The sequence below is a fragment of the Microtus oregoni genome, unplaced genomic scaffold, assembly GCF_018167655.1.
Source record: "Microtus oregoni isolate MIOR12 unplaced genomic scaffold, Mior012 000023F_ref0000262, whole genome shotgun sequence".
Taxonomy (NCBI): Eukaryota; Metazoa; Chordata; class Mammalia; order Rodentia; family Cricetidae; genus Microtus; species Microtus oregoni.
The window spans coordinates 4,817,730-4,836,599 of NW_024543082.1; the positions used below are offsets into that span (position 1 = coordinate 4,817,730).

Genomic DNA, 18,870 nt, shown 5'->3' on the forward strand with positions numbered 1-18,870 from the left:
GGGTTGCTGTGAAGGCAGCGTGGCCACATCCACAACCAGCCATGCTACAGAGCACACAATTCTGTTTTCCCTCTATATCTGCCTCATCTGTTCCCACTACTGCTAGAATGCTGCTAACCATGCGAAGAATTTCCCGAGACATACTGTAACACAGACAGCTCTGCCCCAAACCCTAAAGAAAAATCCGAATCCCAGCAGCAACTCCATACCACCATTGATTGGCATGATGCCCTCCAAAGACATTCTTGACCCCAGCTGTACTTCCCTCAAATGAGAACCACTGTCTTAAGGTACATCATACAGAAGTAAAAAGGTACCAGTACACATTACTGGAGCACAAAGTACAAAGGCAACATACTGTTTGTTCACCTTTAGGCAAGGTTGTTTCTAACCCAGCCTTGACGCCAAGCACCGGCACAAAACAGTCAAGTGGCCAAGAAAGAGCTGGGACAGACCTGTCTCAAGGGAATAGAAGGCACAAGTCCTGCCTCCTGACCCCAGATGGAGCCTGACTAGTTCCATGAACTTGGGTGATACCTACATTGCTGTGCTGTGGGATGCAATAGAAAAGGGCAAATGTGAACCATGGGTGAGGCTGGGCCGAAAAGACTGCTCGTTGCCAAGGAAACACTGGAAAGGATTTGTGATGCTCAGGTACTGACTCCAGGAATTCCTTTCTCTAGTTCCCTAAAGTTCCTTTCTCTAGTTCCCTAAAGTTCTCAAGTGTGCAGAGGTAAATGTTTACACACTAGCACTGCCAAGGCACAGGACACTTGGGTCTCTGTATATCAATGCCAGTCACTATTAACAAACAGGATGCAACCATATGGCTCCCAGACACACAGGGTTTCAACATTTCTCAATTTTATCCGCCTAATAATCTATGTGAAAGCTCAGCCATTCAAGAAAGATGCCCCAAGAGTTGGTGTCAGGGACTGTTTTTCTTTGGGATAGATAGCCAGTGCTTAAGCAGGAGGCCTGCTCTCTGCCAACGACCCTAGAGCACCACTGAATGACCAGATGCCTCTCACCAAGTGGCAGATATGGACGGCTGCTGTACTCCTGTCTGCCTGCCCTCACCAACCCATTCAGAACCCTTAGGGTTCAGGGGATTTTCTTGCTGATCTTTAGTGAGGATATTGTTAAATCCAACTTAAACAAAAGAACAGGTTCTGTTTACCACAGCATTTCCAGGTAGAGAGATTCCACTTTCTAAAAGATGAGAGTGCAGAACAAGTCAGACTAGGAAGCCCTGACCATGGGCACAGACTGCAGCCCTCAAGAGTGACCTGTAATCTGTGGTAAGGCTAAGTGTTCACTCTGGTCTAAGTGGTGGATGCTTTTGAAATCATTTATTTGTTCTTTAACCACATACTCCATGGCAGCTCTAACAAAGTGACTCTAGCTTGTTAAATAGTTAACAAGAATAATAAACACACACTCCACCATGCCCCATTGGAAATCCAGCAGCTCAGAGTGTGTCCTTCCGTTACTTAAGCCTTCTGGGGGAAAAAGGCCAAATAAATACCCATTTGGAGGTCAGCGAACTTTGGGAGCAGAGAGGGCTCACCCGAGTCTGTGCCATGGAGGTAAAGTCTCAAGCCACAAGCTCCTGGCCTCCAAGGAGCCTTGACAAAGCCACAGATGAGTGGCATTCCTGACATGGCCTAACTGAAACGTACTCTTCCAGACTTCAGTCCATAGTGAAAACAAAAACCTACATTACAAATAATTGTGTTAAACCAGGAATGACATATTTGCTTTATAAATTACAAAACTGGGTAAAGGTTCTTCATCATCCATTTGTCTCAAATCGATTTTCAAGTTGTAACAGATACTTGCCCTTAGTTCAGGGTAAGAAATTTTACTTATGGGAACAAAATCCTTACACAGACACACAGCTACACACACACACACACACACAGAGAGAGAGAGAGAGAGAGAGAGAGAGAGAGAGAGAGAGAGAGAGAGACAGAGAGAGAGAGAGGGAGGGAGAGAGAGAGAGAGAGAGACAGAGAGAGAGAGAGAGAGAGAGAGAGAGAGAGAGAGAGAAGCCTGTGACAGACACATATAACTGACTGACCCAATAAGCAAACATTGTCAAATTAAGAATTTTCATTACTTTAACACTTCCCAAGACCCCAAGTGAGAACAAACCAAACCAAATTCACCAGGACAGAGGCACATTTTTATCCCATACCTCATCTGGCATGCCTTTTATCTTTGACAGAGCAATGTCTAACTTGCTCCCTCCTAACCCTAGCTTCCGGGCGCTGCTACACCCTCTGCACAGCCATGGCAGCTCAGTCCTTCTTTACGTCTCACTGATCTGGTCTCCACTTTCTGTTCAGATTTTGTTAACACCGTATCTTATGGCTTTTCTTGGTGTGTTGTTCTTTCAGGGAAAAGACTCAGTAGGAATGTATTTCAAACCCAGACCAATAAAGCAGGCAAATACTTTTAGATTATGACAGAGGGTGTCTGCAGTATTTCAGAACTGGCTAAATTAAGATAAAACACATCCATTAAAGTACACCAGGGAAGACTGTTGTCACAATCAGATATAGTCCCTCCATCAGTCCCACACTAGCAGAGAGAGCCTGGGAACCCAGTTACTCGAGCTCTTGCCACGTAACATGAACACAGCCACACACGCCTCCAAGAGCCCTGATGGAGTGGACACTTGGAGTAAAGAATAGCTCCAAACAAAAGCTATCAGTATCACAGCTCAGACACCAAGGAGGTCCCTTCTAGGACCATGACAAATCCAGAGATTCCAGGACATCATCACAACAGCCAGGGCAACTATGTACCTTCTCAGGATGCAGATCCCACATGGTGAAAGGTGACAGTGGCGTACAGAAAAGACTATTCATTGCGGTTTCATTCTGTACAGTAAGATGCAAACATTCTCTTACTCAAAACAGCTGATGAAAACAAGAAAAAATTAAGTTAAGCTTTTAGAAATAACTGGTGGTTTTATTTTCTTTTTCTTTTCTCATTTATTTATTTATTTATTTTTGGTTTTTTGAGACAGGGTTTCTCTGTAGATTTGGAGCCTGTCCTGGAACTAGCTCTTGTAGCCCAGGTTGGCCTCAAACTCACAGAGATCTGCCTGCCTCTGCCTCCTGAGTGCTGGGATTAAAGGTGTGCTCTACCACTGTCCAGCTTAACTGGTGGTTTTCAAGTGTTCCTGCTCCACGGATTCAAATATAAATGCTGTAACTGAACCAAACTGGTAAGAGAGCTATCAAATACCAAGGAGCAGTAAAACCACAATTAACCAGAATGCCCGAGCTCCCTGGTTAATTGACTATTTACAAGAAATCTCCTCTGCTGTACCCACTAGCTTGGAAACTGCTCCTAAGCTGAACCAGTTTCCTTACAAGGCTCAGTAAGTATAAAACGCCAAACACAGTCCATGCGGTTCTGATGGCTTAGGTCCCTGTGACCTTGGGGCATCTCTCAGAAGGTACAGGATAAAGGTGCAGCTTTGTTATAGCAGACACCTAGATAGACTTGGACTTTCTTGTTTTAAATAAACTGTGGACATTAGAAACCCATTTATTGCCTTCCTTCTACCTTATTCTTCTGAGACGGAGGGGCAGCGAAGGTTCCAGGTGTGAAGATCTTCCAGCTCTGCCAGTGTCCACACAGTGGGTTGGGCTGACAAAGCAGGTCAGTGACCTGCCCTGGACTCCTCCTACTAACTATGGTCCCAACAGGAATTCCTTAACAAGTCCACTGTTTTCAGGGATGGTATAAAATACCAGAATCCTATGCATTCCTTGTTGAACTCTTTTCTTTAAAAGCAAAGGCAAATCACTCAATGATGGCTTCCAAACCACATGACTTTAGATTTTTGCAAATAGAATAAAGCTGTGCTTCCACGTTATGAATTCAAAATGGTCTGAGTCATCTTTCCAAGGTATGAGAGTGCTCTTTCTTCTGGGCAATAGTTACCTTCCTAAACCATGAGGTGACAGAGCTGTAAGGGGAAGTCCCTTTGCTGACCCTCAGCACCAGACCTCTTCAACAAGCAAGATGGACTTGGGCGCACATCACAACTAAACAGAGCTGCATCACAGCAGAAACGACATTCCCTTTGCAATTCCCTACTAGCCCCACTACTCCACAGAGATGCTCTCACTCTGGTGCCAGGCAGCACCTCTCACTATCACAGTGAATGTGCTACTTAGCTTTAGAGCCCTGACAGGTATCAGTATCTTGTAGGAACTTAGCGACATTTCTCTGTGTGTTGGCAAAGTGATACTGATATTCTACTTGGAGTAGGGGTTCCTTTGTTAAATACTTAAAAATTTTTAAGGTTGAAAACTAAGCACATAATAGTATACATAGTACCCAAATTATAAAGAGTTTAGGAGACCACAATAATCAAATGAATCATGTATTTTTAGTGATTTCAAAATAAATGACAAACATGGTCTAGAAAGAAAACACATGTCACTGTGTCATCAGGGTTTGTGAGAGTCCAGATGCATCACAGCCTTCTCCCACACCAGGTGATTTCCAGAGTTAGAGGCTGGCAGAAGCAGAAAAGGAACCATTTTCACACCATTCTGGACTTCATAACTCTTGATACTATAACTGTGCAAACAATCTGATATTTAGTACAGTCGTTGTTCTAGACTATAGCCTTCCAGTCTCGGCAGCATCTTCTTCATTGGTCTCTAATGCCTCACAAAGGCAAACTCAGGTCGTAGCGTTCCTGCTTGGTCCTCAGAGCACGTTCCACACCCAGATTTTGGTTAACTGCCAGGTCTTCAGATGATGTTGAACTTCTACTGTGTGGTAAGCCTGATACTCCACTGCAGGATTCTTCTGAGAGTTTTCCTAGCAGGTCTTGCATGCTTACACGCATGCCAGGCTGATTTGTAAAAACAAAACTGGAAGATGGGGAGAGAAAGAAAGCAGAGCTTCTCGCGTGTGGTGACTGGTCTCTTTCTCACAGTGGCAGTTAATATATGTCCTCACTTTCGTCTCCTGAAGGCAAAGGCAATACATCTGAGGGAGATGTCAGACATCATGGTCAGGAGCCTTGCCTTGGGCTTGCCTCAGCCAGATCTGCAGCGTAACAAATGCTCCCACAGTCACATGGAAGAAAAGCTGCCAGAGGTTGCGCAGTTCGTAGAGATACATGTTGCACAGACAGATTAAGCCAAAAGTCAAGAATGATTTGACATTCCGCCAGCTGGTGTAGTACACAAGTAAATAACACTGTTCAAAACATAAAAATGAAAGATGGTTAGGTTATAGGAAAAGAACTAGGTGTGGAACATCAGAGTGAGACACGAAAAGAAAACAAAGGCACTGCCCTGAGAGAACAAGATAATGTAAGTTGTCAAAGGTATTTGGTCATGGATGTTCCATGACTTGAAAGAGAAACGTCTTTCATTTTTCAGATGAAAAGCATTTTGCATCATATGTCAAACAGAAGTACAACTGAGGGACTCCCATGTAAGACAGACTGGGGACATTCTCCAAGGTGACAGGGAATCATGACTTGTATGCCATCCTCACCCAGGAAAGCACAGAAAACTCAACAGTTACTCAAGAAGACGAACTTTACCACAACTTGAGTCTGAGGACTAAAGAAAGCAACAAGTCTCAGGTACGGCAAACAGCAAGGGGTGAGGTGTGGGTAGGGGGTAGTGGAGAGCTGCAGGAGTTGGGCCTTGTTTCTCAGCTGTGATGGAAGAAACAAATGAAGCTGTTGCCTATATCGGGCTTATACTGGAGGAAGGTGTGTTATTAGCATGTTTTCATCATATAATTTCAAGCAGTTATGTCTTAAGCAGAAAAGGTGACAAAGGATGACAGTAAGCACTACTCCGATGACACAGTGAAGGGCACACCCCCCACAAGCCCTAATATGGTCCCCACAACATGTTAAAAACATGCTTATTTTGCTCAGCATCTACAGTTCCTGACAGGCGAGGATTTAATCATCTTGTTCATTCATTGGTCCCCAGGGTCCAGAACAGGGTCAAGTCCTCAGTTAGTGCTAAAATCTATTATCTGGGAAGCATAGGAATTCTGTGTGCTCATGAAGTCTTTGGAAAAAGCAGGAGTTTCTATGACTGCATCCAGGCTTGAGAATGGGAGGATATAAGATTTTCCCATACTTAAACAGAATGCACACCAAGAGTGATGCTTTTAATCCCAGCACTTGAGAGGCAGAAGCAGGAGAATCTCTGTGAGTTCAAGGTTAGCATGGTCTAGAAAGTTTCAGGCCAACAGGACTATACAGTCAGACCCTGCCTGTATGAAAAGAAGAGAAAAGAAAACAGAATAGAGCTTTGCTATGTATGTAAACTGAATAAGACTATATATTTTACAAGGGAGATTTTTATTGTGGAATAAAAGTTTAAAGACTTTTTTTTTCTTTTGAAATAACTTTTAACTTGGAGGAATCTGAACCAGCAGAACTGTACTGTTTCCACAGTGACACTGCTACGTCACCACACATCAGCCCACCCCAGGGCATGACCACACTGAGCGCTGTTAACTGACAGGCTTCAATTTTGTCCTGTGTGCCATTAGCGATCTTTCCCTGACCCGGGATTCTGTACTGCATTTAGCTGTCAAATCTCCTCCAATCGATAACAGCTTCTCTGCCATGACCCTGGCAGACCTGATGAATATTCATTAGTTATGCTGGAGTTTTGTTCCTCAACTGGACTGTTCAGTGTTCCAAGATCAAATAAGTATATGTGATTTTGCCAACAACAACACAGAGGTGCCAGACAGTATATTTTATCATTGCTGTCAACTTGGACCCCTTGATGGGAGTGTCTGCCACCCACCGATGACTCTGCTGGCATCAGTTATTACAGTGGTATTGGCTTAACAGTGATTTAATAGTGATTTTTTAACTCCATCATTCTTTCTCATTTATTAATTAGAATTCTACTGTAAAGAAGAGCTTTCCTTGTATTAAAAAATTAAATTGATGATTCTAAAATCTTTCAAAGGTAATTTTTAAAAAAAGATAGCTTGCAATGCAGAGATCTGGCTAACATCACCTTGATCAAACTTATTACACTGCTAAAGAATTTTCTCTAAACCAAAAAGAAAAAGAAAAAAAGAAAAACTTTGAAGGTGGTCTTTTCCTTTAGAGTTATAGTTTTGCAGTTAAGCGAGAATGCATTATAACAGTGTCTGATGTGCTCTGGATATGTGGAAGAAATTAAGTGTTGACAACAGAAGACTATGACAAACATTTGTTCTATCTATACTAACCATTTTAAAAGCCATATTTTTAAATACGATGTTCAGTTTTACTTAAAAAGGTAGGTTCTGGGCTGGAGAGATGGCTCAGCGGTTAAGAGAACTGGCTGCCCTTCCAAAGGTCCTAAGTTCAATTCCCAGCAACCACATGGTGGCTCACAGACACCTATAATGAGATCTGGTGCCCTCTTCTGGCCTGCAGGCATACATGCAGACAGAACACAATACATAATAACTAAATTAATTTTAAAAAAAGAAAATTGAATTTAAGGTGGTATATAGCTAGGGCAAGAAGGACCATATGATTGTGGTAGGAGGAAAATAGATCAAAAGAAGATAATGCAGAACCCAGAAAGAGTCTCACACAAATATGCCCAATTGGATTTGTATAAAGGTACAACAATTCAGTGGAAGAAAACAGCCGGTTAAAGAAATGGTGCTGGAGCACTTGGTGATGTATAAATAAAGAAAGAAACCTCAACTTCAGTCTCATACCACAAACAAAACAGAAACAGCAACAACAAACCCCCCCCCCCCGAACTTAACATATAAATCAGAAAGCTACGAAACTTAGAAACCATCTCTCTGGCCCTGAAGCTGACTTCACACACCTTTATGCATACTGTCTTCACCCGTGTACAGAGACTGAGGAAGTGTTATAAACTGTTAAAACATGAGTCATAAAAGTGATCAAACTAACTTTACAAAAATTAAAAACATTCTGCAAAAGCACCTAGGTGGCTAAAAAGACAAATAATTAAGTGGGAAAGGATATCATAGGATACATATGTGACAAGGGCTACTATCTAGAACATATTTTTTAAAAACTTTTTAAAAATGTAGTCCCCAAAAAAGTAAAAAATAAATAAACCAATCAGAAAACAGACAGAAGATAGGAACAGATATTTATTTCACTGAAGAGAATACACAGACAAAAAATAAGCACACAAAGCAATGGCAAACATCATTAGCCACTAAGGGATTCCAAAGTAAAACCATGATGAAATACGACTAAATGGCTAAAACAAAGGGACAACCGCAAATACTAGCGAAGCTACAGAGAAAGGGCAAGAATGTACTGCACTTCGGAAAATGGTTTTCTATTAAAGCTAAGCATGCAGTTACCACACAAACCAATAATTTGTACTTCTGGGTATGTATCCCAAATTAAATGAAGACATGGCCTGTACATGAAGCCAGGCATGATGAAACATGCCTGCAACTCCAGCATGAGGCTGAGGCAGGATAGAGTTTAAACTTGGCTTGGGCTATACAGTGAAGCCCTGTCCCAAAAAACATTAACTATGTAACAACTTGGGTGAATCTCCAGAGAATTTTATGCTGAGTAAGAAAAGGCCAATCACAAAGGTTTAGGTTTACCTAAATGTCTGTGCCCTTCCCTTCCCAAATGTGTACCCCTACAGAGGGAAAATTAGAAAGCAGACCTTTGGGAAGTTGCTAGGTCTAGATGGGATATAAGGGTGGAGTGCCTATAATGGATTAGTGGCTTCAAGAGAGATAAGCACTTTCTCTGCTATGTCAAGACACAGCCAGAGGGCAGTCTTCTCGAGGCCTGGAAGAAGCAAGTCTATCAACACCTTGGCCTAGGACATCCAAACCTCTGGAACAATGGGTGAAACAGTAGGTGAAAATAAACACCTATTGTTTAAGCTCCTTCTAGCCTATTTAAGTTTGGTAGAGCTGCCTTAACTGATGTCTATGTATTGTATGATTCCATTTATGGAACACAGGGATCCTTATGGTGACAGGAATATTCTCTATCTTGATTGTATCAATATCAACATAGCACTTGTGATATTGTATTATGGTTTTCAGACGGTATCATAGGAAAAGTCAGGTAAAAACAGGATTTCTCCTATTACTCCATGTGAGTACAGTTGTCCTAAAAGACTTTACCATGAAAGACTAATGTATACATATATTTATGTTTATGAGAAGCTTTGGTGGTGGGCACACATGTGGAAGGTCAGGGGACAATTTCTGGAGTCAGTTCTCTTCTTCCACTTTTAGGTGGACTTGAGGGACAAAATCTAGGCCATCAGGGTTGCCTCCTGATCCATCTCAATACCCCTATTTTTTAAAACTATCTTTGTGCATACATGTTTGTGTGCTTGAGTGTGGTTCCACATGTCAGAGGATAATTTTTCAGGAGTTAGTTCTTGTTTTCTAACTTGTTTTGAGGCAGGATTTCTCTTTGTAATTTTTTGTTTTAGCAGTTTCTGTTTAAACTTTATTATTGTGTCAGTGTAGGTACCAGAACATACCATGCCACAGAGCATTGTGGATATCAAAGCAAGCACTTTTACCTACTCAGCCATCTCTCTGGCCCCTGACATTTACTTAATAAACACCTCTATGCATACTTTATGTTCATATGAGAGAGTGATACATACACATACACACACACACACACACACACACACACACACACACACACACACTTATATATGTAGAAGGAGCAGCGGGCTGCGTTCCTGCCGCCTGGCTAGCTTATGCCCCGAAATAACAACACACAAATTATATTCTTTTAAACACTGCCTGGCCTGTTAGTTCTAGCCTCTTATTGGCTAACTCTCACATCTTTGTTAACCCATTTCTAATAATCTGTGTAGTACCACGAGGTGGTGACTTACTGGGAAAGATTCAGCATGTCTGACCTGGCAGCTGGCTCCATGGTGTCTGACCAACTATGCTTTCTTTCTCCCAGCATTCTGTCCTGTCTACTCCACCTATCTAAATCGTGCCCTATCAAAAAGCCAAAGCAGTTTCTTTATTAACCAATGAGAGTAACACATAGACAGATGACCCTCCTCCATCATATATACAGATGAAAGAAGTGTTATAAAATGTTAGTAATAGGTGATTCTGTATATACTAGTCTTTTAATTTTTCTGTAAGTTTAGCAGTTTAGAAAGGAAAATACTCATAGTTTAGAAACAAAATAGACTATAGTGTCTCCACTGACCCCAGTTCTATTTGAAATACTCAATATCTAGAGTAGTTCCTCCTGACTGAGCTCTGTGTATCCATCAGCTCTGGTATCCTGAAGAAAAGGGCAACCAGGCCTGGAGTAGTGAACTTAAGAGATCTGGCCTAATGTATTAAAACCTACCCTGACAACTGGAAACACAGGAATAAAATAGTAAAATGTAACTGCAAAAAACAGTTACCACTCCACTCAGCATTTTTGGAAAGTGGGATGCTTAATGCCTATATACATACAGGAAACTGGTTTGCTTCCCATTTTTAATTTTTAAAACTTTATTATTTAAAAAGTTTGCATATAAACTATATATCACACACCAAAATTAACCAGACCCAAAGTCTATCATCTCAGTGAACTTTTTTTTTTTTCCAAGACAGGGTTTCTCTGTAGCTCTGGAGCTTGTCTTGTAGACCAGGCTGGTCTCAAACTCACAGAGATCCGCCTGCCTCTGCCTCCCGAGTGCTGGGATTAAAAGCATGGGCCACCACCGCCCAACTCTCAGTGAACTTCTATACACTTAGAATAGCTATTCTGAAGATGTGGAGTTTACATTGGATTTTATACTTTTCTTTCTCTCATGAGTGATACTACTCCACCATTAAGCAGCTCTTTCAATTACTGTAGTGTGTTTTGGGTGAAGTGAGAGGTGTGCCTGGCATTAGCAGCACTGTTGTGGAGTAGCACAGATCGCAATGAGCTGTAAGAACAGTCTAGACCTCGGGGAGAAACATGGTGCTGATGAAAGGATCAGTGTGGGGTCGTCTGTGACGATTTAATGGTACAATGAGAGTAAAAGGCTTAGTGAAACACAAGGACTCAATAACTCTGCCATTATGATTAGGGACCAAACATTCCCTTTGTAAAGCAAAGAAACCAAAGCTTTACCTTCATAAGTTCCCACTGAAGAGATACCATTCATATCAGAAACAAGAGACAGCAGTTATATAACATCATAAAAACTGTACAAATTTAGGAGTATTGATTTGGTTAGGTTAGAGATAGCATGATATAGGGAAATGAACCTGGAATCTAAATTCTGAAGCATTAGCCATCACTCATCCCCTTTCCTGGTTATGCCACCTCAAGCAGTTCACTGAGTGCTTCTTTTTACATGTTTACAATAAAACAATAATCTTGTAATGATGGGGCACAGGGATCAAATGGGAAACCCACAAAACAACACTGTCTAAAATTAAGCACCACATGCCATTAACAAACACATGGCTTCACATCACCTGTATGAAATGTCCTTGGTCCTAATGAAACCTGTTAAATTAAACAGATTTCTAAAGATAACATTAAGAAAATTTAAAGATTTAAAAAATTAAAGCCACTAAAACTAAATTTATAATGGTTCGTGTTTATGTAAAGTTCAAATATTCATCAAAATATTTCCCTAAAGAGTTCTACAGAGACAGGCTGAGACTGCATAGAGAGGACCAAGAGGTGCCCCCACACATTGGTGCATCCCACTCTCTAGTCCCTCAATACGGGGGGGGGGGGCAAAACCCTGGGCCCCTCCTCCACCTGCCTCAGCCTCTCTAGTCAGTCAGCAGGCAAGCTTCCTGCAGGTAAGCTGCTCCAACACCCTCACCCCATTGATTGGACCCTGTAAGCTACAAGTCCAACTCGGCCCTCAAACCCTTCTATCCCCTGTGACCTCAGAGGAACTCTGAAGCACAGACTGTGACTACACAGAGCAGAACATGAGAGTATGGGCCAAGAGAGACCTCAGTGGCTCCCTGAGGCACAGATAGTGATAGTACAGACCAGACTAAGAAGGGGTCCCAAAAACACAGACAGCAACTGCAAGGATTGTACCAAGAGGCAAAGACATTACCGGTACCAATTGGAGGAAGAGATGGGTAGGCGCCAATGCAAGAATTCATTCAACAACCTAAAAAGCAACACGGTCACATCAGAACCCAGTGGTCATACAACAGTAAGACTTGAACATCCTAACCAAGAAGAAGCAGAAGAAAAATAATTTTATGGGCTGGAGAGATGGCTCAGCCGTTAAAGGCTAGGCTCACAACCATAAATATAAAGAAAAATAATTTTAAATGCAACTTTATGAGGATGGTAGAGACCTTTAAAGAAGAAATGAAAAACTCCCTTAAAGAAATGGAGGAAAAGACAAGCAAAAAAAAAAAAATGAAGAAACCAATAAATCTCTTAAAGAAACTCATAAAGCCAAGAAAAAAAATAAACAGGCAAAGCAAACAGTTCAAACAGTTAAAGACTTGAAAATGGAAATAGAAGCAATAAAGAAAACACAAACCAAGGGAATTCTGGAAATGAAAAAGCTGGGTAAATGAAAGCGAACTACAGATGCAAGTATAACCAACAGAATACAAGAGATAGAAAAGAGAATCTCAGGTGTGGAAGATACTATAAAGGAAATAGATTTATCGGTCAAAGAAAATGTTAAATCCAACAGATTCTTAACTTAAAACATCCAGGAAATCTGGGACACCATGAAAAGACCAAACCTAAGAATAATAGGATAGAAGAAGGAGAAGAACTCCAGCTCAAAGGCATAGAAAATATATTCAACAAAATCATAGAAAAATTTTCCCAACCTAAGTAACATATAAAAGCAGACTTATCAGAATTACACCCAACTTCTCAATGGAAACCATGAAAGCCAGAAGGTCCTGGACAGATGTACTGCAGATACTAAAAGACCATGGATGCAAGCCCAGAATACTATACCCAGCAAAGCTTTTAATCACCATTGACGGAGAAAACAAGATATTCTATGACAGAACATATCCACAAATTCAGCCCTACAAAAAGTACTAGAAGGAAAACTCCAACCCATGGAAGCTAGCTGTACCAACAAAAATACGGGCAACAGATAACTTCCCACTAGAAAACCCACAAACACTACCACCAAAAAATAACAGGAATTAACAGTCACTGATCATTAATATCTCTTAATATCAATGGACTCAATTCACCTATAAAAAGACACAGACTAAGAGAATGGATATGAAAGCAGGATTCATCCTTCTGCTGTATACAAGAAATACACCTCAACCTCAAAGACAGACACTACCTCAGAGTAAAGGAATTTTCCAATCAAATGAACCTAAGAAACAAGTGGATATAGCTATCCTAAATATCTAACAAAATAGACTTCAAACTAAAATCAATCAGAAGAGATGGAGAAGGACTCTTTATACTCATAACAGGAACAATCCATCAAGATGAAGTCTCAATCCTGAACATCTATGCCCCAAATACAAGAGCACCCACATATGTAAAGAAATAATACTAAAGCTTAAATTGCACATCAAACCCCACACACTAATAGTAGGATACTTCAACATCCTACTCTCCCCAATGGACAGAGAAATAAGAGAACTAACAGATGTCATGATTCAAATGGACTTAACAGACATCTATAGAACATTTCACCCAAACACAAAAGAATATACCTTCTTCTCAGCACCTCATGGAACCTTCTCTAAAACTGACCACATACTCAGTAACGAAGCAAACCTTAACAGATACAAAAAAATTGGAATAACCCCCTAAATCTTATCAAATCACCAGGACTTAAAGTTTGAATTCAACAACAACACTAACTGCAGAAAACCTACAAACTCATGAAAATTGAATAGTGCTCAATTGAATCACCCCGTCTCAAGGAAGAAATAAAGAAATTAAGACTTCCTAGAATTCAACGAAAATGAAGGTACAACATACCCAAACTTATGGGACACTATGAAAGCAGTGCTAAAAGGAAAGTTCATAGCACTAAGTGCCTACTTAAAGAAGGTAGAGAAATTTTACACTAGCAACTTAACAACATACCTAAAAGCTCTAAAACAAAAAGAAGCAGACTCACTCAGGAGGAGATGCCAGGAAATAATCAAATTGAGAGCTGAATCAATAAAACAGAAACAAAGAAAGCAACACAAAGAATCAATGAAACAAAGAGCGGAGACGGAGCACGAGCAAGGAACTCAGGACCACGAGGGGTGCACCCACACACTAAGACAATGGGGATGTTCTATTGGGATCTCACCAAGGCCAGCTGGCCTAGGTCTGAAAAAGCATGGGATAAATCCGGACTAGCTGAACATAGCGGACAATGAGGAATACTGAGAATTCAAGAACAATCGCAGTGGGTTTTTGATCCTACTGCACGTACTGGCTTTGTGGGAGCCTAGGCAGTTTGGATGCACACCTTACGAGACCTGGATAGAGGTGGGCAGTCCTTGGGCTTCCCACAGGTCAGGGAACCCTGATTGCTCTTAGAGCAGATGAGGGAGGGGGACTTGATCGGGGGAGGGGGAGGGAAATGGGAAGCGGTTGCGGGGAGGAGGCAGAAATCCTTAATAAATAAATAAATTAAAAAAAAATAAAATAATATAAAAAAGAAAAAAAAGGAGATCAAAGGGATACAAATTGGAAAGAAAGAAGTCAAACTTTCGCTATTTGCAGTTGATATGATAGTATACATAAGTGACCCCAAAAACTCTACCAGAGAACTCCTACAGCTGATAAATACATTCAGTAATGTGGCAGGATACAAGATCAACTCAAAAAATCAGTAGCCCTCCTATATACAAATGAAACTGAGAGAGAAATCAGAGAAACATCTCCCTTCACAATAGCCACAAATAATATAAAATATCTTGGGGTAACACTAACCAAAGAAGTCAAAGACTTGTTCAACAAGAACTTTTAAGTCTTTGACAAAAGAAACTGAAGAAGATACCAGAAAATTAAAGATCTTCCATGCTCTTGGATAGGCAGGATCAACATAGTAAAAATGGCAATCTTACCAAAAGCAATCTATAGATTCAATGAAATCCCCATCAAAATCCCAACACAATTCTTCACAAACCTTGAAAGAATACTCAACTTCACATGGAAAAACAAAAAACTCAGGATAGCCAAAACAATCCTGTACAATAAAGGAACTTCCGGAGGCATCACAATCCCTTACATCAAACTCTATTATAGAGCTACAGTAATGAAATCAGCCTAGTATTGGCATAAAGACAGACAAGTTGACCAACAGAAACAAATCAAAGACCTGGATATTAATCCACACACCTATGAACACCTGATTCTTGACAATAAAGCTAAAATTATACAATGGAAAAAAGAAAGCATCTTCAACAAATGGTGCTGGCATAACTGGATGTCAACATGTAGAAGAAAGAAAATAGATTCATATCTATTGTCATGCACAAAACTCAAGTCCAAATGGATTAAAGACCTCAATATAAATCCGACCACATTGAACCTGATAGAAGAGAAAGTGGGAAGCAGCCTTCAATGCATGGGCACAGGAGACCACTTCCTAAATATAACACCAGTAGCACAGACACTGAGACCGAAAGAAAATAACTAAATAAATGGGACCTCCTGAAACTGAGAAGCTTCTATAAAGCAACGGACACAGTCAATAAGACAAAAAGACAGTCTACTGAATAAGAAAAGATCTTCATCAACCCCACATCAGTCAGAGATCTCCAAAACATATAAAGAACTCAAGAAATTAGACATCAAAATACCAAACAATCCAATTAAAAAATGGGGTACAGATCTAAACAGAGAATTTTCAACAGAAGAATCTCAAATGGCCGAAAGACACTTAAGGAAATGTTCAACATCCTTAGCCATCAGAGAAATGCAAATCAAAACAACTCTGAGATACCATATTACACCTGTAAGAATGACTAAGATCAAAAACACCAATGATAGCTTATGCTGGAGAGGATGCGGAATAAGGGGAACACTCCTCCATTGCTGGTGGGAATGCAAACTTGTACAACCACTCTGGAAATCAGTATGGCAGATGGCAGTTTCTCAAAAAATTGGGAATCAACCTACCTATGGATCCAGAAATACCACTCTTGGGCATATACCCAAAGGATGTTCAATCATACTACAAGGACATTGGTTCAAATATGCTCATAGCAGCATTATTTTAATAGCCAGAACCTGGAAACAATCTAGATGCCCCTCAACTGAAGAATGGATAAAGAAAATGTGGTACATTTATACAATGGAGTACTACTCAGTGGTAAAAGACAATGACATCTTGAAATTTGTATGCAAATGGATAGAACTAGAAAAATACATCCTGAGTGAGTTAACCCAGATCCAGAAAGATGCTCATGGTATATGTACCTGCTCATAAGTGGATACTAACTGTAAAGCAAAGGATAGCGAGTCTATAGTCCACAATCCCAGAGAAGCTAAGTTTCCCTTCGAGAAACAGATATAGGTCCCCATGGGAAGGGGAAATAGACAAGATCTCCTGAGAAAATTGGAAGCATGGGGGTGGAGTGAGAAGGGAGGGAAGAAGAGAAGGAGAAGGGAAGAAGCGGAAGGGGGAGAACTTGAGGGAATGGGATAGTCAAGATGGCAGAAGGTCAGAGACTGAGAGCAAGGAAAGAGATATATTGATTGAGGGAGCCATTATGGGGCTAACAAGAAACCTGGCACTACAGAAATTCCCAGGAATCCACAAGGATGACAACAGCTAAGACCTTAAGCAATAGTGGAGAGAGTGCCCAAACTGACCTTGCCCTGTAATCAGACTGATACTATCTTAAATGTCACCATAGAGCCTTCATCCAGCAACTGATGGAAGTAAAGGCAGAGAGCCACAGTGGAGCACTGGGCTGAGCTCCCAAAGTCCAGTCCAAGAGTGGGAGGAGTGAGAATATGAGCAAAGAGATCAAGACCATGATGGGGATACCCCTGAAATAGCTTACCTGAGCTAATGGTAGCTCACCAACTCTGGCTGGACAGGGAAGGAACCAGCATTAAACCCCTGGAATGTGGGTGACAGTTGTATGGCTGGGGCAGACTGTGGGGATACTAGCAGTGGGACCATGATTTATCCCTACTGCTTGTACTGGCTTTTGGGAACCCATTCTCTTTGGAGGGATACCTTACTCAGACTAGATATAGTAGGGAGAGCCTTGGTTCTTCCTCAAAGCAATGTGCCTTACCTTCTCTGAGGAGTGGACTGGGGCAGGGGAGGTAGGAGAGAAGGTGGAAGGGATGGGAAGTGGGGAGGGAGTGGGAAATGGTATTGGTATGTAAAAAAAAAAAAGTTGTTTTTAATAAAAAAAATGGTAGAAAAAAAGTTGTACAGAGTTTTGGGTAATCTCAGGGACATACAGAGCTTTACATCTTCCTAGCTTTCCTTCTTTTTTCCTATATAAACTAGAGGAAAATGCCACTTACAGAAGTTAGGTCAAGGGTCCTGAGTTTAGGTCACTGACATGGTCATTCCTCCCATTCCTCTGCTGACCAGTCTCCCTATCGGCCAGAAGAACCTGCCTACCCTCCTTGAGTCTCCTGCACACTCTAAGTGCTGGATGGTGTCCTTCTCGGTGGCAGTATTTCATTAACTTGCTGTCAGTACCAGTTTAGGCTCCCTTTATTTTCCATCTCAATTGCCAGAATCATCTCCCTGCTGGTTTCCTCTGCTCTTACGGTCCACCCTGTTCATCTCTACTAACTTAAAAATCCGAAAATGTTGCTTTTGCTGCATCACTCCCTATTCAAGGCTTTCTCCAGAGCACACAATCCTCTGCCTGGATGCTCAGTAATTCTCACTAGAAAATCCAGACACAGCCTTGCTGTTGCAGGAACATGACACGGCACCCCTGAAGCCCCAGCACAGAGAAAGGGTAAAGACTAAGTCCACTGGGAACCTCTGTCCACTCAGATGGAAGTGTATGTTACAAAGGTGATGGAGGTACAAATAAAAAAGAGGCAAATAACTCAGACACCATTTTTATGTACTTTAAATACATGGGCAATTATTAGACTCGACACCTGAAACAAACAATAATTGGGAAGCATTTGTTACAAATGAAAGAGAACTTACCTGGTAAAGGCAGGCTGCTGTTCCAAGGAAAAATGCAATGATGTAATTGAGATCCTCACCATCACTCTGTAAAAAAACAAACAAACAAACAAAAAAAAAACAAAGAAAGATTACCTTTTTGCTGGCAGCATCTACTTCAACAAATGATCTACCAAGATAGGCTATGACAATGTTTATGCATAGTCAAACATTTTGCAGAGCAGTGTATAAAAAATTATGAGTCTTGAAAAGAGAAATATAGAACACATGGTAAGACAGAGGAAGGGAAGGACATTCTGGAGAGATGATTCAGCAGCAGTTAAAAGCACTGACTGATTTTCCAGAGGACAGGAATTCAATGAGCACCTACATTGACTCATAACCATCTGTAACTCCATGGGATCCAATGCTTCCGGAACCTCCATGTGCTCTGGGCATACAAGTGGTACACAGACGTACATGTAGACAAAACACGCAGACACAAAAAGTGAACTTAAATTTAAAAGGCAGAGAAATGGGAAGTTGAGGAAAACACCAAGCATTCTGTGTCTTGGCCTCACCTGTCAATGGCATCTCACCCCAGGAAAGATTAGAAGCACCAGGGAAAAGCTAGCTCCCTCATGACACATAACGTCTCTTCCTTATAGTAAAGCTACATAAACATGCATAACACACCAGCAGGTGACCGACCAGGTTCCTCCTATTCACGAGGGTCAATGATTAAATAAACTGACAAACTTTACTACCCAGACGCACATCA

The 18,870-nt window shown here is 41.1% G+C and overlaps 1 protein-coding gene across 3 annotated transcripts in view; it reads right to left on the reverse strand.

Annotated features, from left to right (window-relative positions):
- Positions 1-4,397: 4,397 nt before the first annotated feature.
- Positions 4,398-18,870, reverse strand: part of Sec22a (SEC22 homolog A, vesicle trafficking protein) — a 64,626-nt gene continuing 50,153 nt past the window's right edge. For all 3 annotated transcript variants that reach the window (XM_041673134.1, XM_041673135.1, XM_041673133.1), the window contains exons 6-7: positions 18,132-18,197; positions 4,398-5,238 (exon numbers count right to left, since the gene is read on the reverse strand). In XM_041673134.1, the coding sequence (XP_041529068.1) occupies positions 5,038-5,238; positions 18,132-18,197 (267 nt within the window). In that variant the 3' untranslated portion in view covers positions 4,398-5,037. The remainder of the gene's footprint in view (positions 5,239-18,131; positions 18,198-18,870) is intronic.